At 44.5% G+C, this 25,494-nt stretch overlaps 1 protein-coding gene across 1 annotated transcript; it reads right to left on the minus strand.

Annotated features, from left to right (window-relative positions):
• Window positions 1–1,401: 1,401 nt before the first annotated feature.
• IFRD2 (interferon related developmental regulator 2) lies at window positions 1,402–22,063 on the minus strand. Its single transcript, XM_048489805.1, has 12 exons — window positions 21,846–22,063; window positions 12,378–12,494; window positions 10,238–10,322; window positions 8,422–8,546; window positions 6,937–7,094; window positions 6,724–6,774; window positions 4,526–4,707; window positions 4,198–4,303; window positions 3,465–3,602; window positions 2,717–2,845; window positions 2,383–2,478; window positions 1,402–1,580 (listed from the first exon to the last, which is right to left on the minus strand). The coding sequence occupies exons 1-12, from the start codon at window positions 21,895–21,897 to the stop codon at window positions 1,500–1,502; spliced, it is 1,320 nt and encodes a 439-aa protein (XP_048345762.1). The 5' UTR covers window positions 21,898–22,063; the 3' UTR covers window positions 1,402–1,499.
• Window positions 22,064–25,494: the final 3,431 nt, after the last annotated feature.

Raw genomic sequence — 25,494 nt, forward strand, 5'->3', positions numbered from 1 at the left:
AATTCCCATCAGCCTCTGTCAGCATGGCCAATTGGCCATGCTGGTAGGGGCTGATGGGAATTGTAGTTCCTGAACATCTGGAGCCGCAGGTTCCCTACCCCTGGTATAGCTCAAAGACTAATATGCTTGGGATGATATAATCACAAAGAAGCAATGGGAACAATGCCAAAACACACACACACAAAATGGTGAGAGACAACTCAGCTGCATCAAATCTTACATTGGCTGATTTACTGGTTTTCATCCACTGGGCCCCATTCTGTGATTCTATGCAACTGCTGCAGAAACAGCATTTGGCACCGAATTCAGCTTCTTAAGAAGCTCCACATATGTGTACCTGTGAGACAGGGCTGCCAGTTCCTTTGGCTTGAAAGTGTGTGAGACTGGCAATCTCTCATAAGTCATTAGCAGGAGTTTCATGTGTCAAAAAATAGAGTTATCAGGGCCTCTGCATAGCTTCTTGTTTTTCCCACTGGGCAATGGAAGTAAAATAATTTATGGAGAACAAGCAAATTGATGCAGAATGAAAGTTTTTCTTGGAAAAGAAACAGAGCCACTGAGCAGGCAAAAACACCTTGAACTTTCAACCCTCATTTACTTTGTGTCAATTTCAGGGAATCCCTCTGCCAAATGGGGTAGCGTCACCATCTTGGGGGAGAGGACTTTTGCAAGGCTGCCAACAGGGATGTTTTAAAAAGCCATATGCAAATGAGAAGCAAAGTTGAATGCTAAAAAGCAAGATCATTCATCTGCAGAGAGTAATGAGCAGGGAAATCAGAGAAGAGAAAAAACAATGAAGAATTAGCAAATGCATGAGCAGAGAATATCCCCCTTCAGGATATTTTCAGCCCCAGCCTTCAATCAACTACACTGATTTCTAATTTACATTTCATCCAACCCAAGGCAATACATCTTCAACACTGAAAGGGGGGGGGGGGGAACCCCAAGGCACCCATCCGCAAGCCAGTTCCTTCATTGCCTCCACCCGGAACACTACAACCTGCATTCTCTCCCTGAAATTCATCTCCTGCATTGAGTTGATCAGTGAAAGAGTCAACAGCTGCAGAATGGGATGATGGAAAATGATCACAGATTCCAATTTGTGCTGCCAATAGCAACTGTACAACATGTTCAGCAATGGAGACAGGGAAAGGAGGCTAAAATTATCACTGGCTTAAAAAGCAGCAAGGAGAATAATCCTCTCCACTACCCAACCTCGCTTAGATTTTTGGTTAAAAAAATAAAAATGGTACCTGCCCACTGCCATTCCACCAGTATCCAAATATCCGAGACATTTAAATAGTATTCTGTACACATATATAAAAGCTCCCCCCTGCAGAATGTGGTGGGGGAACAGAGGGACATGATACAACCCTGATATTGAACGAGTTGAGGCATCGGGGTCCCTTGCCCCAGGTATCCCCCACCCCTCATGTTCACAGTGGTCCGGGTCTGTAGTTCATTGGCTTGACGGAAGGCAAACAGGAAGCAGAGTTCACTCAAAGGATGTCTGCTCGCTTATCTCGAACGCGGCTCCTTGCTTTTGTCCTAGCCTTGAAAGCAGCTGAATTGTACAGATGCTGGTAGGGATGGAAAAAAATCAGATTAAGGAAACGCTGGCATAAAAGTTAAATAAAGCTCTAGGACAGAGATTTTTAACCTGTTTGAGCCTGTGAGCACCTGTGGATTTCTGACACAGCCTGTGGGTGTAGCCACAAAATGGCTGCCATAGCTTACCTCAGTCACACTGTGAAGGTCCTTCTGCTTTGGTGAAAGTTACTGCCAAAGCAGCATTTTTAAAAATATGAATAGCCAATCAAATTTCCAATGGTCAATCAGAAGCCTCACTAGGCAAACACCTGGCCCCAATAACTTTCTAAAAGCATTTGGTGGGTATCCCCATTCCCATTTTGAAAACCACTGCCCTAGGTGGAAACTTACAGAATCTAAATCAATTAGGTCACGAGAGAAAGGAAAAAATATCTATGCCTATGGTAAAAATTGCCTTAACAAACAGATGGGAGATCCACCATGGTTAACTTCACCCTTAAACACAACAAAACGACACAGGAATCCCCTAATGTGTCAGACAAAGGTCCTTCTAGTCTAGTATTCAATTTCATCTGGGGACAGGGGACACACTTCCCCTGTGTGGCTTCTGTGGGTTGTCTCCACATAGCCCACAGACTTGAATCTAATTCCTACTTAGCTTGACCATCAACATCTCACTCGTATTAGAGAGGTCAGGGAATACACAGGCACATTTTCAGTGGCACTGTCAGGCACCTATGGAACGCTCTTAGGGAAGGAAAAGTGCACAGAATACACTGCAAAACAAGAAAGCCAAGGACAACAGAAATAATAACTGCATTACTGATATACCTTCTCGAAGCGTGAGATTTTGCTGGCTTTGATGGCTGCAGCATCTAGCACAAGCGGGGGGCCAAGTTCAAATACCTCACGCAGCAACTCGTTGTTCTGGAGATTAGAAAACAACAGTGATTGGGTAGAATCTTGGAGTCAAGAAAGGAACAAACTTGCACAGGTACTAAGAATTCAATTAAGAGGTGACTCGCTGCAGTGCTCTGTGTACCAAAGTATTTTCATGAAGGCTGGCTGACTCTTCTTCTGAAGTTTCCTACCCCTATCAAAATTCTCTTTCCTCACACAAACATATACAAAAAGGAATTCTCAGCAGAAACTCTCCTACTCTTACCTGCAGGTGGTGCCGGACTCCAGAGCCAAGTGCTTCTTTGAAGGCATTGTATGTTCTTCTCCTTGCCCAGCTGTCCACATACATGCATTCCAGGCCAAACTTGATGGTCTCCTCATGGCACTCCCCATTCTGTCAGAAGGAGAAAGTGTATTCAGAGACTTGATGAAGAAGAACAGAAGACAAATCCCACCAGATCTTCCCATATGGGGGAAATGACAACAGAGCACAGTGTTGCATCATCAGACCTTTGGTAAGGTTAGCCACTCCAGGGACTCTCAAACTGCATAGCGGGATAGGCAAATTCTCCAAAAGTACCTTAGTAACCTTTTCTGCCAAGAAGTCAACTGCAAAGGAATTCAGAGGCTTCGAACTGCTTATTCCTGGTGTGAGCGGAATAGCAAAAACTGCCCCAAAAGCTTCACGAGGGAAGCCATCACCAGCAGCAAGGGGAATGCTACTACTAACAGGATTGCCCTCCGCACAAATCCCAGGCAATGAATTTTAGCCAGACTTTGGTTTCTATTCCGGATGACAGGCCTGACACATGAAATACGAGCAGTGATACAAAACACAAAAGACATGCATCTAAACATGAATAAGTGCCCAATCTTGAACCTCTGACCCATTATCAATGTGGGAGCGGGGGCGGGGGGGGGGGCCCTCAAAGAGGACTTGAGTCCAATTCTGAGAAATGTAAGTGGAGCCCTCTGGACATCTACTCAACAGGGGAAAGAACCAGGCACGGCACCTCAATATAGTGCAGCACATCCCGAAAGATGGAGCGTTGCTTTCGCCGGTCTGTCTTGGCCCGGTATTTGTTGCTGTCAGTGGCCAGGGCTTTCAGCTTTGTGCACAGCAGGTCTGTTTCGTCATAGAAAAAATCCTCCTGCAGCAAAAATGAGACGAGATGCCAACTAGAAGCTCCAACGTGCAGCCTGAGACCAAACCAAAACAATACAAGGAATGCAGCTCTTTCTAAGATTTACCTCTTGTGTCTGTTATCCCATCAGCTTTAGAAAGCTCATCTCAAGTCCCCAGGCCCTTTGGTGAGGTCCACATTCACTGCATGTGACTAAGAGACAGCAGAGTCCCTCTGACCAGCATCAAGCTAGATGAGGCTGAAAGGATTTTAGTGAGAAAATCCTCCCTCACTTGATTTTTTTCAACTCACTATGGTTGAAAAAGTAGTTTCCCACTTCCTCTAAGCAATGCAAGAGCACCAGTTCACACTGAGTAGGAAAGTTGGGGGGAGGGGGGCAGCTCTACTCCTTGCTTTTTGAGACTCAGCGGATTGTGTGAGAACAAGCTAAGGCAACTAAAACAACCCAGGTTAAGTATAGAAGAAAGGACAAAATGGGACTGGAGAGGCATCATTTCTGCCTTTCCTTGTTCTTGCCTATTGAAAGTGGCTCTAGGCTTGAAGTGTAAGAGGACGGGAATCTGTTTATTTGTGCCTGAATCAGAAAGAAGGCTCAACATACCTCCGTGTCCCGGGCCAGTTCAAAGAGCAGTGCAATTGTTTCACCTGCCACAATCCGAAGATTGACATTATCACTGGACAGCATCAGAGGCAATGTAGGTAAGTGACTGCAGAAGAAGAGACACAAAGCAATGGAGCAGATCTAGCGTCCTTCATCTTGTTCTGCAAAGATGTTACTCTGGAAATTCATCCCACTCCTCCCACTCCCAGCCAGACCCTGGTGAACTTTCATCGTTGAAGAGTGCTAAACCTTTCAGTCAGGGCAGAAAGAGAGAGCTGCCCTGGGTAGGGGGAGGCATGCGGCTGCCTGGGCAAGACAGGCCACTCACTTGTCCAGGATCTTCTTGATCTGGGTGCTTGGGCAGATGGTGAGGAGCAGGGACCAGGACTGGAGGGCATTGCAATGCAAGACCTGGAGCGGAGGGCTGTGGTGAGAGGGCTCAGAGCTGGCCTCCTTGCTGCAGGAGGACCCAAAGATGCCCTCTAGGCATGCAAGGCAGGAAACCAGGTCCTGAAACAGAGGGCAGTTCTCACAGAAAGAACAGGAAGGACATGAGGATGTCACACATGAACAGAGCTATTATTTTACTGCCTGAAAAAAACTGATGAAACTGCAGAAAATAATTTATTCCCTAATTGTGCTGGTTGTAAACCCTGAGAGTTGTCACCTTCCCACATTCCTCCAGGCACAGTTCACATCCATGAGCTGCAAGAACATCTTAGTAAAAAGTGCCTTGAAGTATGCATATATTTCTCAGGACAAATCAGGCAACTTCCCAAATGGCTTCACAGGATAGAGAACAAAAACCAGTCCCTTCCCACAAACCAATGCATATGTTTTCTGAAAGTATTTTAAAAAAATATTTATTAAAAAAACCCACACATAAAAATGTTTATTCCTGACATTCAACCTGCAGAGCTGTTTAGGACCTTACTAATGTGGAGCCTCGTGCTTTGTTTCTTTATGGCAGGGGTCCTCAACATGGTGTTCGTGGACACCCTCCAGCACTTTTCTGGCATCTGGTAAGTGTGTTTAGGTAGTAGGTGGGGCCAGGTGGGTCTCTCTCCATTTATGGTATAATGCAGACAGTTGCTTTACGTAAAGTATTTCATCTGTGCAACTAGAAGAGTGATATTTTAAGAACACAGGGGGACTTGCTTCTGATTTGACTGCATGGCTAAAATGCTTAATGCACCTAACAAGAACTTCCACTGAATTCATCAGATCATCCCAAATTGAATGTATTTTTATAATTCAGGTGGAAGTTGATAATAACATCTCTGTATCCAGTTTGGTCTAGCTTTTCAAAAATCATTTTTGTTCCTGTCAAACACTGGCCAGAACCACGCAGGAGCAGCAGTGGCATAGTGGTTAAGAGCAGGTGTACTCTAATCTGGAGGAACCGGGTTTGATTCCCTGCTCTGCCACCTGAGTTGTGGAGGCTTATCTGGGGAATTCAGATTAGCCTGTGCACTCCAACACATGCCAGCTGGGTGACCTTGGGCAAGTCATAGTTCTTCTGAGTTCTCTCAGCCCCATCCACCTCACAGGGTATTTGTTGTGAGGGGGGAAGGGAAAGGAGATTGTAAGCCTCTTTGAGTCTCCTATAGGAGAGAAAGGGGGAATATAAATCCAACTCTTGTATGCAAGGCGCTCTCACTGCCCTCCAGCACCAACTGTTCTTGTTACAAGTGTAATTGCAAACTTAAAACAGCTGGGTGCATAAAAGAAGGGATAGCAGGAGAAGCATTTTTCCCCTTTTTCATTTGCATAAGTGTGTTAGATGTCTGCAAAATGAAGATAGATACTACTGGTTAAGGTACATGAATACTGAGTATATGAAAGAAAATATTTTAAACACTATGTTAATTTTAAAAGGTATCGCTTTGAACAGAGCTTCTGTCTGAAATATTGAAGAACTGCTATCAGAGTTATTTAGAACCTAAATTCCTGGTTTCTTGTGTGTTGGCCCTGTCCTCTGTGCAGCCATTTTATGACCAGCCCTCCTCCTGTGGCAGCCATTTTGTGGTTGTGCCCCACCACCTCACATCAGAATTTCAACAGAACCCACAGGCTGAAAAAAGTTGGGGACCTCTGCTCTACTGCAAGAGGATATGAATAGGAAGCACATGACGCAGTTGCTAAGCAGTTCTGGGTCTAATCAGAATGTAAGTGGGAGACCTTTTGGGAACTCCATGATGGAAGAAAGGCAGGATATGGATGTCATAAATAAATAAATAAATCCAAGTGTACTCTTTGCCCTAATCCATTCTAGATGGATGTCTAGGAGTCCTAGAAAGCACAACACACCCCCTTTCATTTTGAATTTCAATAACCAAACTCCTGTTTATCAGTAAAAAAGACCATAAAACGCTAATATCTACTTGTTCTGATGAGCAGCCTCCCAACCCCAGTGAAATGTTTGGGTACACTAGGGACATTAGGAGGTAAAAAACTGTGTTGGAGAAGGGCAATTTCTAACTTCCTCAGCAAAAACTTGCCAATGAAAACAATAGTATATTTTACCTCCACATCTGCTGCAGCGATATAGCAGCACATCCCAAGAGCAGTGGCACACTAGAGGAGATGGGGGTGGGGTGGGATGGAGGGGAGAGAGAAGAGGTAATGAAAAAGCTATTTTGAGGAATCATTTTGAACATTTTAAAAAAAGGTAAGATCTCCCTTCTTCCCTCATGCAGCAAAATTTGATTTGAGGCAGAAGAAAAAGAAGTTACTCACACTTTGCCGAGCAACTGGACTGGCGGTGGAGTCTGTCAGGATGCTAATAAGAAGGGGTCTCAGGCTGCAGAACACCTCCTCCCCCTCAGGCCCCGAGCCCATCTGAAGGCACAGTAGCGTAAGAACAGTAGCAGCAAGGGACTGTTCCTCCCCTTTACCTGAATGAAGAAACGGACATAGCACATCTTACACTAAAAATCTGGGCAGCTAACAGGGTAGGAATCTGGGGCTGTAACATTTTTAATAGTGGGAAGACAGACCATGAGGCATAAGAGTGGTACACCCTCTTACAACATTAATGTATCTCACAGTACCTCAAGGCAATCTTTTAAGACCATAATTTATTTAACCGTCTGTAGAGGGAATTTCAATGTCAATGGGAAGGGTGCCAGTAAGAAATGTGTGTCTGTTTATGTGGGGTTGCATTAGCACCTAAAAGGTAATGCTGTGAAATGCACCATGTACTATGGAGATGTCACAGAACCCTGACAGTCCAATAAGGATGGAGGAAGAACCCATAAAGTCTCCATTTCTCAAGATGCCTCCTGAACACATCACCTCAACAGTAAGTCCCATAAGTATTCAAAAGGGCTTCACCCAGAAAAAGATTTCTTAGGATTGTAGACTTTGTTCCCTGAGTTCTTAAGTGTAACTATTTCACAGTTCTGAAGATCTCACCTTCAGTTAAGAATGCCAATGTGCTTATCACCCCAATTCACAGGAGCTATCATATCTGTCAGAGCCTGAAGTTTTGATAGTAGCTACACCCCAGAAGAAACATAAAATGCAAAGGATGTTCATTCCCAGAGAAAGATGAGGTGTAATGCTAGAGTAGTAGCTGCGAGTCAGGAAGTTCCCGATTTGAAGTTCATTGGGCAGCCTTGGGTAAATATAGTCTATCACAGTGTTTTCCAACCTTTTTGATGTCACGGTACCCTTGACCTCACTCTTCATATCTCACGGTACCCCTGCCATCCTCCCCCCACCTTCCCCTCCCAGTCCCCCTGCTTGCCACCCCCCCACCTTCCCCTCCCAGGGTGAAGGGAAGCACGGGGGGTGGGGGTGGGTGGGAAGTGGCTGCTGACCTTGCCCCCTGGGCCAGCTCCATATCCTTGCTGGTGCCAGCAGGAGACACCGCAAAAGTGAGGGGGGCCGGTAGCATTGCTGCGGTACCCCTGGGACATGCTCATGGCACCCCAGGGTACCACGGAACCCTGGTTGGGAATCGCTGGTCTATCACCTTCAGCTCCTTATTGCAATATGGGAGTTAGGCATACTGGCCTACCTTATAAGGCTATTGTACTGGATGCTGAGAAGGAGCACTAAGGACACAATCCATGTAAAGTACTTTCAAGTCCAATTCATTTCAATGGGGGAAATATAAGATGTTCCCATTCTCAAACTGAAATCAATGGAATTTGAAAAGACTTCATACTGTGTCCTAAATATCATAATTATACAGTCAGAATACTATTAGAGACCAACCTTTTTTCAGGCACTTCTCCAAGGAGTCCGTCACGGTGAGCCTACGTTCTACGAGGAAGTCAAAGAGTATCTTGGAGGAAAATGCGAGCCGCAGGCTCTGTAGAGCCACCTGTCGTGTCTTGGCACTGGAAGTGCATGCAAGGAGAGAAGAGTCACAACTAGTGCCAGTCTGGGACCTTGCCTGCACAGACACCCCCACAAAACCCAAGTGTTACACCAAATAAACACAATGCACTCCAAGCAAATTATGCATGTTATTCAGTTATTTCCCAAAAATTAGGGTTTTGTAGAGAGAAGAGATTACAAGAAAACTGCAGCTCAAAGAGCAGTAAAGATACAGAAACTGACAATACGAGATATGAAGTAGGTCAAAGGCTCTGAATCCCATCAATGATTACAGGCCCTGCCCAGCCTCTACCAATCAACTGGCAGCAAGCAGATGCTCAGAAGGGTCTTTTTTTGTGAATAGCAAGCTAAATGCCTGGTTCTAGAGTCTGAGCTCAGAAATGCCCTTTCCATTATAAAACCAGCTGGTACACCGTATTATATGTGCAACCAATGCGCTATTTGTAAGAGGGTGGACACACCCCAAGGATGTAGAATAAACCTGCAGTTCTCACTGACACATGCATGTCATATATAATGGGTCAGAGACAATATGTAGCTAGTTCACAGACTATGTGGCACACTAGTTTTTTGCTCAGGTATAAGAAAATACTTGATAATTTCATTATGCATCTGATTTCTAAGCTCATAATGAAGATACATGATGGACCAAAGAACAAAAGGATGCTCTTCAGTACTGAATGTACTCTTTTCACACAATATCCCACAATCAAGCTGCCCCTTATCCTTGCTCTGCTTATTTTAAAGGTATAGCCATAAAAAGGGAACTGAGGCTTTAACAGCCCCACTGGATGAGTTCATAAATTCACTGAATTATCAGGATTACATGACCAGAAGGGCAGCCGTAATCCACATTTTGTAGAGAGAGGCACTGCCAGGCACTGCTGGCATTTCTGCCAAGTTCTTTTCAATGCAGCTGTGTCCAGCCTGCCTTTGTTAACAATTTGATTGAAATAGCTAGAAAAGAATTGAAAGTTGCTGGGGATGGGGGAGGAGATCAGAATATTGCAAGCAATCAGTTTCCACTAACAATGTGTGGCATGTGCAAGAAAAAGGTATAGAACCCAGTACCTTTTTTGACTGAGTAAATATGCTGACGAGCAGACTGAGCCAGAGATTTCCCCTCTGATCCTTTTGTCCCCAGTCTGCTATCCCTCAGCTCTGGAGCTCAGAATGCCAACAACCAGTGCTGTCGGTTTAGGGAGCTCTAATTATCACAAATAGGGAGGGGCTGCTGCCGCTGCTGCCTTCAAAAAGGCACAAGTTCAGCAGGATCAGACTCCGAGGCTTAATGGACATCAAGCCTGACTGAGGCTTCTGTTAACCACAGCTCAGGGAGCTCAAAGCATGATCAGGTTCTCCATCTATTCAGCCCTTTGGTCAACTGGTGAAGTGGAGACAGAATAAGGACCAACATGATGGGGTAAGAAGTTGGAGACTGTCCTCAGCCCACATTGCACTGGGCTCCATAGGCATCCTTCAAGCTCATCAGATGTCAGAAGCTCGGAGTAAGATTGATGGCAAGCACAAAGTAGCCAAGATGTGAAGACCAAGCCATTGCTAAAACAAACCATAGTTTGCCAGAGGATCACGAATCCAAGTTCATACATTATACTAAGCCATAGTTTAACTTCTTGAACCACCATTTGGCAAGTCTGAGCTGAGCCTCATTATGGCAGGTGGCTCTCACCTCTTGTCCATCACGTTGTCAATGCACTCTTTCAGCTTATCTTCCATTTCCTCTTCCTGTGCTTGCTCATCAACTGCCTCACCTCCTGAGAACAGCAGCAAAAATCACAAGCATCAGATCAGATCAGCCAGGCCCACCATCTACAGAGGTGGCCTTCTCCTACAAAGAGCACAAGAGAAGCCCCAGCCCCGAATGGCACGGGCAGGGCTGCCAGACGCGTAGCGGCGATGGGGACATCTGGGGTGCCTTGTCCCTGGCGCTGCCATTGCCATCACGTGTTGGGGGTGTTTTGGGGGCGGGGCGAGGGGCAGAAGGGGGCGCGCAGGCAGCTCATGCCCCGGGCGCAGTTCCCCCTCCGTCACTGAGGGCTGCATACATAGAGGCCTTCCTTCGATAATTTAAAGAGGCTCACAAAGCAGTTCTGGAGTTTCGCATGACTCCTGGCAGATGTCAGTTTATTTGAACCCAAGGAAACGGAATGATATAGTAATATCAAGTTTCCAACTTTTTCAGCTCTTGCTAATTTGATTCTAAACCACTTTGGGGCTTGAAGTTAAAGCAGTGTATACATTTCATTATAAATAAATACAATTAACTGAGGGCTCTGGAAATCTGAGTAGCTGTGGTCACATAGTGGAGTGCAGCACTCAAAAAACTACTCTCATTCTTAGATAAGCCATCACCACATCACAGATTTTTTTTAGCAGCCTCACACCCAAGTCTGCTAATGCTGTTAGCCCACCAGCTTAAATACATGGTTGTAGTTTAGTCAGCACAGAGAAACCAGCTGGGGCCCACAAAAAATCACCAGGGAACTATTTGGAAATCTCTGCCCCTCCCCACTTCCCCCTATCCATGATTGTCTAAACACCCCCCCTGTTAACTGGCACTCAGCTGCTCTCAACATCCTGTTCCTTTTGGAGGATGTTTAGTTCTCATCAAGATTTTTTCTTATGATTCATTTACATGGCCATTCTTTTCCATATACCCCCAATGAGGTACAGAATCCTTTTTGTTGGGAATGGCCCAGTTTTTCAGCTTTTGTAATTTGCACAGGGCCAGGCAATTTACAGATTACTGATACCGTATATACTCATGTATAAGTCGAATTTTTCAGCACATTTTTAATGCTGAAAAAGCTCCCCTCGACTTATATGCGGGTCATTAAATTTTTGTGTGTGTTTTTACTTTGCCGACCAGCAGGGGGCGCAGTTTTTATGCTAGCGGCACCAAAATTTCAGGGTACCGCATCAGAAGACTCTCCCTGGATGATAATACCAGCCAAGTTTGTTAAAAGTTTGGTTCAGGGGGGTCCCAAAGTTATATGGACCCCCCCAAAGGAGCTAGGGTTCCCCATTCCCCATTGTTTTCAATGGGAAGCTATTAGTAGATCAGGGGCTGCCCTTTTGAGGGTCCATAACTTGGACCCTCTGACAATTACTTCATAAGAACCTGGCTGGTCTCATCAGGAGAGTCTCTATGATGATACTCAGGCCAGGTTTGGTGAAGTTTGGGGTCAGGGTATCCAAAGTTATTGACCCCCCCAAAGGGGATGCTCCCCATCCCCCCCATTGGTTTACAATGGAAAGCTAATAGTAGATTTTCCATTTCTGGATAATATCCCTCTTAAAAATCTAAGTTGGGTTACATTTTGGACATACCAGATGATGAGTGAGGAATCCAGTTTTGAAGGATTTTTTTTAACTCTTGTGTTTTGTAGCTTGGTTGCTGGTTGAGCTTAAGGTTTTTGTACTTTTAAGAGTTAGTGTTGATACCATGTTGTGCTTGTTGACCCTCTTTTCCACTTACAGAGCCAGTTTACTGTTTTTCTTTGAAATAAATATTCAAAAACATTTAACCTACTGATGCCTCAACGGATGTAATTTTATTGGCATCTATTTTTATTTTTGAAATTTACCAGCAGCTGCTGCATTTCCCACCCTCGACTTATATGCGAGTCAATAAGTTTTCTCAGTTTTTTGTGGTTAAATTAGGTGCCTCGACTTATATGCGGGTCGACTTATACACGAGTATATATGGTAGTGATGAAAGTTGTTCAACTCAGAGCTCTCTGCCCTTATTTACCTATCCTCTTCTCCATAACTGCCAATAGTTTCTGCTACTAATCATTCACACTCACCTGTTACTTCCTCTGCTATACTAGCAGTTTCATTGGCACTGCTGCAGTGACTCAGCACTTCACTAGCTGCGTCGTCATCACTGGCCTGGGAATCCATCTTGGCACTGCTTCGGGCTCCTGGGGGAGGAGATTACAAGGTCAGCACAAGAAAGGAAAACTTCTTATTTATTAAGGCAAGAAAAAATGCTGAATTCTGCACTTTTCTGTTCATGCCGATTCATAGTATGGTCTATCAGAAGTTCAGAGTAAATCACATAATTTCCCCCCAGTTCTGCCAAGTGAAGATGGCTACTTTACCAGAAGCAACCGAAAACAATCTACGGGTAGCTATCTGATGCTTAACTGCATTAACAAGCCAAACACTGAGAATTTTGTCTCACCTCCCTACCTGATCAGAAACCCAAGAGACAATATTTTCCTCACCACTTGGCAGGATAATACTTGGAAACCACATAGATGATCTGCCCTGACGAATGGAAAAACTCTTTCTTGCTTCATGGCACCATAATGCACACACAACCAACCAACCCCAATCTGTCCAGGATAGTTTGGTTGTACACATGGGCTCAGCCAGACAAGCAGGTCAATGCACACTGTGGTAGACTAACCCATTACAGGTTAGTCTGTACCATTTGCACATAAGCCCAAGAAGCTTTTATCTCGCCCTTCAGCTTACAATATGTCTCTCCATATCCTAATAACTGGATCAAGACCTTTCCAGGAGGCCTCACTCCCAAGTCATTCCCCCCGGATCCACCAAACAGTGACCACGGTTAACCTGGTATTGTAAAGTTGTGATACAGCGCAAAACACTAAAAGACCAAGCAACCTGAGGCAGTTCTGTGGTAGATAAGTGCAGCCAAACACCTGGGGAGAGTGAAAAACAAATTCTCACTCACCTAAAGGACAATGTTTCATTAACCATGCTCTCTGCATCCCTGGAGATATTTGTCAGCAATGGACAGCACTTAGACTCTAATACAGCAAAGGTTTCAGTCTAACATGTAAAACAGCACGTGCATGTTGCTATTACACTTGGATAAAATTAGCACTGTCAGCTTCGACACACCCCTCCTTCCAGACCTGGACCAGGAGATAATCAGCACCATATGGAATGGGTAAAGAGGGAGGGGCAAAGAAAACTTTTCTTTAACCATTTCTGACCTCAAGAAGCCAGGAAATGTCCTTACTTTGCTCAGCACTAATAACAAAGACGATTGGTTCACTTTGCTGGAGGAGCTGATTTTATTCTGGGACAAAAAGTAAACTTCTTCCTGGAATGACCCTTGGCACAAGCATGTATTCTTCTCTACGTATCTACAATCTCCAGTGGGCAGCTGGTGTCTGGTGTTGATGCATGCTTGACATTCCTCAGACTGTTTACACATTTTGCAATTTCAACAAATAAAACCACCCCTGACTATTTTGCTAAATAAATTATTCCCATGCCTGCTTCACAGTTTTGTTCCTTTTCTTCAAATATTCTTTAGAAGTAAATGGCTGTGTTACCTCCTTGTCCATGTGTTAGAGACACTACATCTGATGCTCCTTTAAGATAGGAGAGGTGGAAGGTGTCTCTCTGGAGTGAGTTTGGCAAAATCACTAAAACATGTTTTTATATGTCTTTAGGAAGCATTCAATAATAGCAAAGTCCCACTATTAACCAGATATTTAAATGTATTTTGGTTGCAGCATAACTAAATTAGAACAGCAACACCAACTCACTAAAAGAAAGAAAGAAAGAACCCAACACAAAACAAGTTAAACCAATGTAATGTACCACATTCCTAATGTCACAAAATCCATTAAACAAGAAGGCTCCACAGACTGCGCTGCCTCCTTGGGCAACACGCAAATACATACCTCTGCTCTCACTGAGGCATAGCACTAGCTGCCATTGTCCAAAAATGCTGAACTAGGGGCAGTAGAAACAATAGTGGGTGAATTACAGCATTAACTCTGTTTTCACTCTCATGACACTGTGAACTTGGTGTTACAAAAGGTGGCTCATCCTGCTGCTGGCCTCCATAAGATACAGAAACCTCATGCGTGGAAACCATACTGGCACCTCAGCCACTCCCAACAGCTAGTCCAGTGATACTAAAGGAGGCTGAAGAGAGGACTGACCATTGACCAGCTCAAAAATTTCCATGCATAGCTAGGCCGAAGGTGTCCACCTTTAATTCTTTTATCAACCCACTGGGGACAAGAACAGATAGTCCCGTAGGAAGTTTGATATAAAGGATTAATTTAAAAATATCGCGCCCAGCACCACTTAGACAAGTCATCTCCCACTATACTTTACTCATGTATGCCAAACTAAGATCTTTCTCTGCTATCGGCCACCCCTTTTTCTACTAGTTTCCCTCCCCTCCAATTCACAGCAGCACTAATGTAATTGCTATTTATCATTTATTTTTCATTTATACCTCAGTTTGGTATGTAAACTTCATTGTAGTTTTTTCCATTTTAAAACTGTCAGCACAGCAATACATGCATGAAAATGCCTTTGAGAAGGCCAAGGATGTGATTACTCATGCTGGTACTGAACAACTATGTTTGCCAAGCTTATCGCAACTTGGCCTACTAGACCATGTAACGACTAATAAAAGTGTTCTTTTGAATCCAGAAAGAATGTGAATTTACACTTCTTGGATTCAAGGGAAACACTTTTACTAGTAGTTACATGGTCCAGTAGGCAAAGTTAAAATGATCATAAAACGGTCATAATTTTGTTCAGTTGCACAACACAGTCTAGCTGCAGAATGTGAAAGGTTTTCGGTGCACAGCACAATTCTAGGAGGTCACAAACTTAAGCAGCAGCTTTCACCAATTCTCCCTGGCTGACAGGCACAGCCAGTGCGCACTCTGAAGCAGCTCGAGCGTGCTCAGCTGCCCAGTGGAGTGCTTCATCTCAGCTAGCCCCTTGCAGAAGCAAAAGAACCTGAGAAGGCAAACAAGTGGCTGTGCCACTCTAAGACATAGGTGTTCAAACTCGCGGTCCTCCAGATGTTATGGACTACAGTTCCCATCATCCCCTGCCAGCATGATGCTGGCAGGGGATGATGGGAACTGTAGTCCATAACATCTGGAGGACCGCGAGTTTGACACCTGCGCTCTAAGAGAATGCAACAACTCGGCTATTAGCAGCTCAAACACAGTATTACAAAGGTATCACAATTAAGAAGGTATTACGATTACTTCATAGTAATTATGTTGCTATAAGTGTGACAAGGAATGTGAGCTACAACTGTTGTGCAAGCTTTTGAGTTAGACATAGCACATGCTCAGGTACTAAGGTACAGAAAAACAGAGGATGTTTTTTCATTTAAATAATTTATCTTTTTCAAAACTAGGGGCCCCAAGCAGGGTGGTAAAGCATCTGCTGGGCTTGCGGAAGGTCCCAGGTTCAGTCCCAGAATTTCTACTTATAAGGATCAGACAGCAGAAGATGGGGAAGACCCTCTATCTCCGTGGTGGAGAACCTTTGGCACTCCAGATGTTATGGACTACAATTCCCATCAGCCCCTGCCAGCATGCCAATTGGCCATGCTGGCAGGGGCTGATGGGAATTGTAGTCCATAACATCTGGAGTGCCAAAGATTCGCCACCACTGCTCTACCTGAAACTCTGGAAAGTAGCTGCCAGTCAGAGTCGATAATATTTAATGGATCAATGGTCTGATTCATTATAAGGTAGGGTCATATTGTTCAATCCTAAAAGTCACATGAATTATTTTCTATTCTTCATAAAAGCGCAGGAAAGCCTGAAGGGGAGAAAAGTCAAGCAAGGGGTAGAACAGGTGAAGACAAAGGGACCTCCCCGCCCTACTCCCTAGCAACAATGTATTTCTGTAATACATTTCTATGCTGCCTTTCCACCCAGCTCAGGATTCTCAAGGGGGGGAACATTTCATACGTTAAAACAGCATTTAAAATACAAATGTAAATAAAACACTTAAAACCATTAGACCAACATATAAACACATTCAGATACAACCAGAGAGGGCTAGGAAGTATTTGTGAGAGAAGATCAAAACCAAACAAAAAAGTATTCACCCACTACCAGAAGACAACAATAAGGGGAGACAGACGAATCTCCCTGGGAAGGAGAGAACCACAACTGAAAACACTCCTGCTCAGGTCACCACCATAAAATGCTGTTAAGACCAAATGTTTACCTTTAGTGAACGTTTATGTTGATCTTATATGTTGGATTATTTATGTTAAAACTTGGAAAATCATAATAATTTAAAAAAGTAGCATGGGTAGTTACAAAGCTGTGCTGAATACTGTCTTCTGCAAGCCACATTTCTCCACCACTGCTATACATCCCCTGCTAGGCACTCCCCATTTCAGAGTGGTGAGACGGGCCAACAGCAGCACTTGCCCATTGGTTCCCTTTGTAAAAGAGGACACTGAAGCTCTGGCATTTCTGTATTATTCTCTATTTACCAATAAGCAAGAGGAACGCACAGTGGCACTCATGCAGGAGAGCAGATGCCAGGTCAGGCTCCATCTCACCACAACCAGTCTGCTTCCCTCTGTGTCTTTTCTGCTGAACCTTCCACAGTCAGACATCTGACCCTTCCTGGGAGGCCATCTCTACCCAGATCCATCAATTCAGCACAGCCTCCAGAGGACTCTCTTCCTATAATTGATCCCCATTGAGAAAACAGCACAGTAATTAAGAATCATTGTCATCTTTTGTCAAAGGCTCCAGCTCCTCCTCCCATTGCCACTTTAGGCCAAGTTCATAGGACAGAACTGTTCACCAACAGCCAGATGCCAAACCCACAAAATCCATCCGCTACAGTGGGAGACCCAGGTCACAGTTCATCTGCACACCCAGCAGCTATTATTAGTCACCCAGAGATGTCACTGGCAATCCAAACCCCAGCACACAAGTCAAAAGTATCCCTTACAGTCTGCTTACAAGACAATAATCTAGTAGTGAGGCTTGCATACATGAACTTTAACACACCAAACCAGCTGAGGTGATATTTATTTTCAGTGTCCTCAACAGGGTCTGCTGCACAGATGCCAAGAAAATAGAACACTGTGTACTGCACTGTGCTGGGGGAAGAGAAGCATGGGGTGGTCCCATGTCAGGGTGATCTTCACCCTCACTTTTACGTCACTTTAGTGCAGCCCCAAGGCACAAAGGAATTCTCTTGGTAACATGCAGCCATCCTCAGAGTTGTTTCCCTTTCCCACCAGGGATGCCTGTGGTATTGCCTGAAACAGCACACTGGACTCCTCTTGTTAAGAGAAACCCCTGTGGAAACATGCTCAGGGCTCTCTTACAGGGCTCTTAAGCAGCACCAGTTTGTACCCTGTTTCCCTGAATATAAGACATCCCCTGAAAATAAGACGTAGTAGAGGTTTTGCTGAAGTGCAAAATATAAGGCATCCCCCGAAAGTAAGAGGTAGCAAAGTTTTTGTTTGGAAGCATGCCCGACGAACAGAACACAGAAAAATAAGACATCCCCTGAAAATAAGACATAGCGCATCTTTGGGAGCAAAAATTAATATAAGGCACTGTCTTATTTTCGGGGAAACACGGTAGAAGGGGAAATAAAGACAATGTACACAATCAAAAGTTAAGGCAGAGTCATAGGGCATGATTCAGCAAATGTTTAACTTTTGCATGGAAACCAACTATGATTAACTTTGCCTGGATTATGCCCATAGAAGGCTCGTGTTGTGTTTTGTTTTTGAAAAGTGAGGCAGTCTTTAGAACAGGTGAGATGCACAAAGACAGCCTTTTGAAAAAGTCACAGGATTTGAAGAATGAGTAAACTTAGATGGCAGTTGGGACATGATTCAGTCTGTCTTTCACACCAGTGCAAGAGCCAAAACCACCAACACATCTAACTTTCAACATGGCCAAATCTCTGAATAATTAGATCTAGAAACTAGAACCATGAACAGACAATAAAGATGTTTCTGAAAACCAGACAATCCAGTTTGCAAAAAAAATTCTGAAATATAAAAAATGTAAAAATACGCTGGAGGAGGGGTTAAAAAACTCCAAACAATAAGCCTTTCCTAAAAGGAAATTAGATGATTACATGCCCAAGAGATATTTCATAAAATTCTAAAATCCTAAAATTAAAAACCCACTTCTAAGTTATTCCATGTGTGAGCTCTGCTTCCAAAATAAAGTTCTAAAAACCCTTGCTTAAATACCTAGTCTTTATGAAGCACACAGACTATGCTTTTAGACAATATTCTAGAACATCAGCAGGATCAGCTAATTTTTGTACAGACAGCAGGCTCCATCAACCCTCCTCTCTCCTGGATAGTTCTACAACTTCAGAACACGCAACAGGTGCTCATTCCAGAGCTGACATCTGTTACATCAGAAAAGTAAACACCAAAAGATTGGTACATTCACAGCTGTGTGTTCCTGAAGCCAAATCAATTTGTCTTCTGTACCTGTAAAGGTCACCAATATATTTGCTTTTGAAAAAAAAACAAAAATTAAAGGAAGAGTTCCATAACATGTTAATTTCCATGCAGCAATGCCTATTTGTTTTACTCAGCTGAGAAAACACATTTAACATGTGTCATTTTTTCCACTTCTCCAAAAAGACTACTTACACTTTTACTTTATTGCCATGTACAACATGGACTTTTTCTTGGATGTCTACCAGTGCTTTCCCTGTAGGTTGCCGAACTACATAAAATAGGTTGCAGCAGGGTTTTTTTTTAAAGACTTACATGAATGATAATCAACTCCCATATCCATGAATGCTAAAGAACTAAAAATCGTGATAGCAGAAAATATTATGTGTGCATATCTTTTAGAGCTACCTCAATAGCACAGACTTTTAAAAAGTCTATATTTCCTTAAACTAGTAGTGCCTTCATTTTCATCCCTTCACTATTAGTGTGCACTCCAAGCTTGCTTGCAGAAGAACGGCTTCCTCCAGGAGCCAAGAGGCAATGATGCACAAGTTGCTCCAATTCATTCACAGCAGCAAATAGGAAACACTTGCAGAGCAACCAAGCTCCTGTTATAAGGTATGGCATTCTGCAGCCCGCATTTGGCTACTCTATCCACACCCAGGTGTTGAAAGAAACTAACTTCTCAATGGACAATGAAGTCAGAACATTTAATCCTTACCCTCTCTTGTTTAGGATTTCAACTAGATGAAATCTGTGACCAGATTGCATAACGTATTTAACTTCATTTGATACCGGCCAGAGGGCTGACGTGTACACACTCGGATTTGGACCAAAGCCACAGTAGTACAGCATGAGCATTAAATGCCCCCCCCCCCCCCACACACACACTGTTTCCTGGTAGAAAATGCTCCAGCCCAATTGGCTGTCAGTCCCAGTAGGCAAAAGAGGCAGCAGCTTATACAAAAAGTTAGAAGATCAGATCATCCCTCGTTCCTTATCTACCTGAGTTCCAGCTTCTCTGTGAGATGGAAAATTTGCATGTTGTGTGGCCTCTTCCTACTGCCAAAGGGGGCTCACATGATTGTCTTGTGCGGAGGAAGATTTGGTCAAAAGTGGCCACCACTGCAGTGTGAAGTGGGATAGTCCACAAACAAGTTTACCATCTCAGTAAGAATTAGGTCCTTATTAGTAATTATTTTCTTGATGTACAAGGAAACTGACGAATTAACAATCAGGAAGAAGCAACAGGGACCTGTCACTAAGAGTTAATATCTTGCACTCCCCACCCTGTCCAGATGTTTACTATTTCAACTATACCCCTGTAACTTCATCTCATATCTCCTCACCTCAAGTCATCCTGCACTGGGTATTACATTTTGCCTAATACTACTTGGGAGAGTCCCACACCGACACCGAATGAACTGATTATTCTTTAGATCAGCCCTTATCTCTTTGTAACCCTCACCCTCTTCTGTTATGTACATAAAGGAGGCCTGATGGATTCAAACTCCTATGCATCTGAGAGTGTGTTCTAACATAAAACCGTATGCCTGAAAGTGCCAGCGGACTCATGTTTATTCTGTGCTGCAAGTATCCTAAAAAAGCAGCTAGACCCTTTTCCAATATTAAGACAGCCAGGTGATACTCAAATGACAGAAGAGCAAAAATGCACAGCAGAACAGATGTTGCTTAATAGCAATGCAAACACATCCCAACTAAACTTCTTATGCTTTTCCATCACACTTATAGCTTATTATCTGATCTAGGAAATCAACAACCTGGCTGCAACTTGTCACATGGAAAATAAAAAAAAAAACATTCCTGTTTCTTTCAGGAACCTCTCAGAGGTAGCAGAAAGGAAGAAACCTTGCAAAAGGAAATCTGAACACAGGAAAGGAAGATTTCAGAAGACAGCTGTAAAACAGCCACACAACAGCAGCTGTACAGCAATATTTGTTTCCCACTTTTTCCTCATGGGAGGAAGATTTTATAGCTTAATTGATTGTTCAGTCCTTTAAGATCACTTTAGACGTTGGAAAAGCACTTGGTGTAGGAGTAACAAGTATAATAACTGTGTGCCATCAACTCACAACCTACTATGGTGAGCACCAGACCACGGGGTTGCCAAGGAAAGGGAGAAGCTGAGGTGATTTTCCAGCTGCAACCCAAGTATTCTTTGATGCCCTCCCATCCAAGTACTAACTGCAACCAACACTACTTAGCTTCCTTCCAAGCTCTGATGACATCAAGCCAACTTGGGGTGTTAAGTGTAAAATACCACAAGGCAAGAAGGCACTTAACACATACACCTGTTTTTCAGAGCAGATGAATGGGGTGCAAGTTTTTTGGGTAACTACATACAAACCCACACACCTATGAACTCTTCACATATGCAATCTATACACAGATTTCATACTACACTGCTATGCAAAAACACTTGCTCTTGTCCCTTCTGTAAAGCAAGCCAGGAAACTGGGATAACAGGCCATATGCCTTAAGGTGTGTTTTAGCTTCCAATGGGATTTTAAGTGAGGAAACGGTTGGTTACAAAGGCTTCGGGGTAAGCGACAAGACGCCACATTTAGAATAATATTTCAAGTGGAAAAGGGGCGACACTGACGATCATCGAGATCGTATCTCATCCTTGGGGTCCTGATGGAGCATGGCCGCCAAGTGCGCCTCACCAGACGGCGCCAAGAAGTTGCACGGTCTAACAAGTCCCATTCCCTCCTCCAAAGCCTTGTGCACTTGCAAATGCATAAATCGCCAATGCTGCACGAGCGTCCCTCTGAACACGCACTCCTAATCTGCAAGAGATCCGGGCCGGCTCGAGATCAGCTCCACGGGCGCGTGCGAGAGAGTCTCCGGCTGCCTGTCCGACACGCGGCATTCCTCCCAGCCTCGCTTCGGGCGCCGGCGCAACAGCTGTGAGCCGAAGAGGGCACCGGGGGAGACCCTCTTCCACGAGTCCGCTCCGAATCGCACGCGCTGCAGAGCAGCCCTCCCTGCAGCCTCCTACCCGTTGCCCAGCCGGCGGGAGGGCAGGTTGGCTCACCTCGGGCGCCCCTGCGGGCTCTGTCGCCGCGCCGTGACCGTGGCTGGGGCATGGCCGACACGGGCGGCTATCAGGAAGCGTCTTCGGGCCGGGTTGCGTCTCCCTGCTGTGGACTAATGACGGGGTCGGTCGTTGCCTTGCCGGGAAACCACGCCGCTTGTTCCACCATCTTCCTTCCCTGGATGGATCATTCGCTCAGCTTCCCCCCGCCAAGCGTGTGCCGGTGCTGCCGTGATGCCCTCTGGGAGCTGAAGTCCTCATCAACCCGCCACGCCTAGCCAAAGCGCTTTGTGACAACGGGAAAATGGACTACGAGACCCATGATGCTTCGCACTCACTCAGTGACTTGCTGGGAAACGTAGTCCCAAAGATAAGGCATTCGTGGGAATGCCGTGTGGGAGGTGTATGAACTACGATTCCCATAGGTCCAAGGTACCAGTTTCTCCGCCTTGACGGGGAGAACTGTCTCCCACGAATTCTACGCTAGAACAGACTGTGGCTCGCTCCTCCTAGTGGCGAAACGATGTCATTACAGGCGCCAATACAGTTAAAATGTTGAAGCGGCTTTCGGTTTTCCCCTGCTTGTGCCTGTTTCATCACTCCCCCAAAGTGATAAAACGAACTCAAAGTGACCATGTTTATTTTTTGGCTGGATGGTCACTGATTGCTCAGCATGACAGTCTTTCCAGGAGGTAACAACTGATCAGTTGTGGGCTGGGAAATTCCTGGAGATTTGGGAGTGAAGTCTGGAGAGGGTGGTGTTTTGAGAGGGATGGGACCTCAGCAGGGTATAATGCCATAGAATCCAAACTCCAAAGCATCCATTTTCTCCAAGAGAACTTACCTCTGTAGTTAGGAAACCACTTGTAATTCTGGGTGATCTCCAGGCTCCACCTGGAGGATGGCAACCCTATGCAGCATTGTGGAGAAGATTATGGGATCAGGGCTGGTCCCCTTGTGGAATTCTGACGTTGATGAGCTACACAGGAATGTTAAGAAAATGGCTGCTCTTGTCTGAAAAGACAGATAAGTGAGTTGAATACATGAAATCAGACCCTAGGTGCATCATGGTCAGTATTGATGACTCAGACTGGCAGCAGCTCTCCAAGAGCTTGGACAGAGGTCTTTCATGTCACTTACTTCCAGCTCCTGTATCTGGAGCTGCTGGGAATTAAAACCTGAGATTTTATGCATGCCAAGAAGATGCTCTACTACTGAGCCACAGTTGTACATCAAACCAAGCCTTAACTGTCCCTATAAGCTAAAATTGCCAAACGGACAGTATTATATGTATTGTTGAAGGCTTTCACGGCCAGAATCACTGGGGTGCTGTGTGGTTTCTGGGCTGTATGACCATGTTCTAGCAGCATTCTCTCCTGACGTTTCACCTGCATCTGTGGCTGGCATCTTCAGAAGAGCTACACTACAGAAGAAAACCGAAATCTTCAGATCCTCTGAAGATGCCAGCCACAGATGCAGGCGAAACGTCAGGAGAGAATGCTGCTAAAACACGGCCATGCAGGCCGGAAACCACACAGCACCCCTGAGAGTATTATACTTTGATTACATGATGAGCTGACAAGGGTCACTGGAAAAGACAATTGCTAGGAGAAGTTGAAGGCAGCAGGAAAAGATGAAGACACAACATTGATTCAAAGAAGCACAGCCCTCTGTCTGGAAGACCTAAGCAAGGCTATTAACGATAGGACATTTTGGAGACCATTAATTCATAGATTACTATAAGTGACTGGATGGCACTTAACACACACTCGGTCTTCTTGTACTTTACTCACAGAACACAACAGGCTAACAGGAACAACGGCCACTCATGGCTGCCTGGCAAAAGGCCCACTAGTCTCTCTTTTCTCAAGTCTCCCAATTCAGTGGCTTTTTCTGCATACACAGTTTACCACAGACTTTCCCAGTGGTCAGACCTGTGCTGGGAAAATTTTCTGTGAAATTATTCTGCACAGCTTCATTTCCCCAGTTGTTTTTCCCCTTGTGTCCAGTTGTATTTATTCCACACACTACCACTGAAAACGTATTCCTAATGGTGGTGGGGTGTCATCTGTGATGCAAAAGAACAACCTTCATCCATTTTTCTTTTGTATATTTTCTAGCATTACTATGCAGTTACACTGAAGGGGCAATTCAAAAAATGTGCCAGCCTCCATTTTTACTATTGAGAACTACCCACACAAAATGGAAGCCGAAACCCCCCCTCTACTGAAGCAGGCACCGTAACTTGAAGGACCAGAAACATGCAGACCCCACCCCCACCACATTTTCTGGCGAAATCACTGCTGTGGTAGCACACAATGGTTACTGTGGAGGTCGTTTGTCAATTTCCTCCCGCTTGTCAATTTCACTCCCGTCTAACTGGGGATAGTGCATGTTTGCCTTAACATGACATTGTTAATTCGAGATGACGTTGACAATCAACCTGGCTTTTATCTGTGCCCTAACTTTCCGTTGCTAATGTGATATGATAAAGAGAATTTTAAAAAAAGAAATTTATTTAGAAAACAGACAGTGAGGGGGAGGAGAAAATGGATGAGGAGAGGTTTGAGCAACTAATGGGGGCATGTATAAAGGTCTGATGTTTGGTGGGATAGAGAAATAAAGACTGTTTCAATATGATCACATGCTTGGGAAAACAATGAAGGGAAAATATTTCCAGAAACTAACAGAGGAAAAAAATATGCAGAATTACAAGAAAACATAGCATTTGGCAGTACAATACGTTGTAAATAACTCATACTGAAAATGTCAGTCTCTGGCAAGGAAAATAGTAAAAATATCAAACTCATGCTAAAGTGAGGATATAAATCTTCTCTACCAGATCCTAACTGAACACTTTAACTAATTGGAGTCCACAACTGCAGTCCTGGGCATATTTACATGAAAATAACTTATTGGATTTCATGGGAATGGCTTAGATGTGTGGATAAAATCTGGCTGTTGGGCTCAGTTCTGAACACAGTCACTAAAGGAGCAGCAGTGGTGTAGGAGGTTAAGAGCTCGTGTATCTAATCTGGGGAACCGGGTTTGATTCCCAACTCTGCCGCCTGAGCTGTGGAGGCTTATCTGGGGAATTCAGATTAGCCTGTACACTCCCACACATGCCAGCTGGGTGACCTTGGGCTAGTCACAGCTTCTTGGAGCTCTCTCGGTCCCACCTATCTCACAGGGTATTTGTTGTGGGGGGGGGGAGGGCAAGGAGATTGTAAGCCCCTTTGAGTCTCCTGCAGGAGAGAAAGGGGGGATATAAATCCAAACTCTTCTTCTAAAGGGTATATTTCACTAATCTCAGTGGAACTGAGGTAAACAGGCTTTGAAACATACTGTGTTTCAAAGAGCCAGCATGGTATAGTGGTCAAGAACAGGTGGACTCCAACCTGGAGAACTGGGTTTGATTCCCTACTCCTCCACATGAGCAGTCGGTCGACTTTTACCTGGTGAACCAGATTTCTTTCCATTCTCCTACATTCCTGTAGGGTGACCTTGAACTAGTTACAGTTTGTTTAGAACTCTTTCAGCTCCACCTACCTACCTAACAAAATGTCTGTTGTGGAGAGAGGAAGGGAAAGGAGATTGTCACCCACCTTGAGTCTCCTTGCAGGAGAGAAAGGTGGGGTATAAATCCAAA

Source organism: Sphaerodactylus townsendi, linkage group LG03 (assembly GCF_021028975.2).
Source record: "Sphaerodactylus townsendi isolate TG3544 linkage group LG03, MPM_Stown_v2.3, whole genome shotgun sequence".
NCBI classification, from domain to species: domain Eukaryota; kingdom Metazoa; phylum Chordata; class Lepidosauria; order Squamata; family Sphaerodactylidae; genus Sphaerodactylus; species Sphaerodactylus townsendi.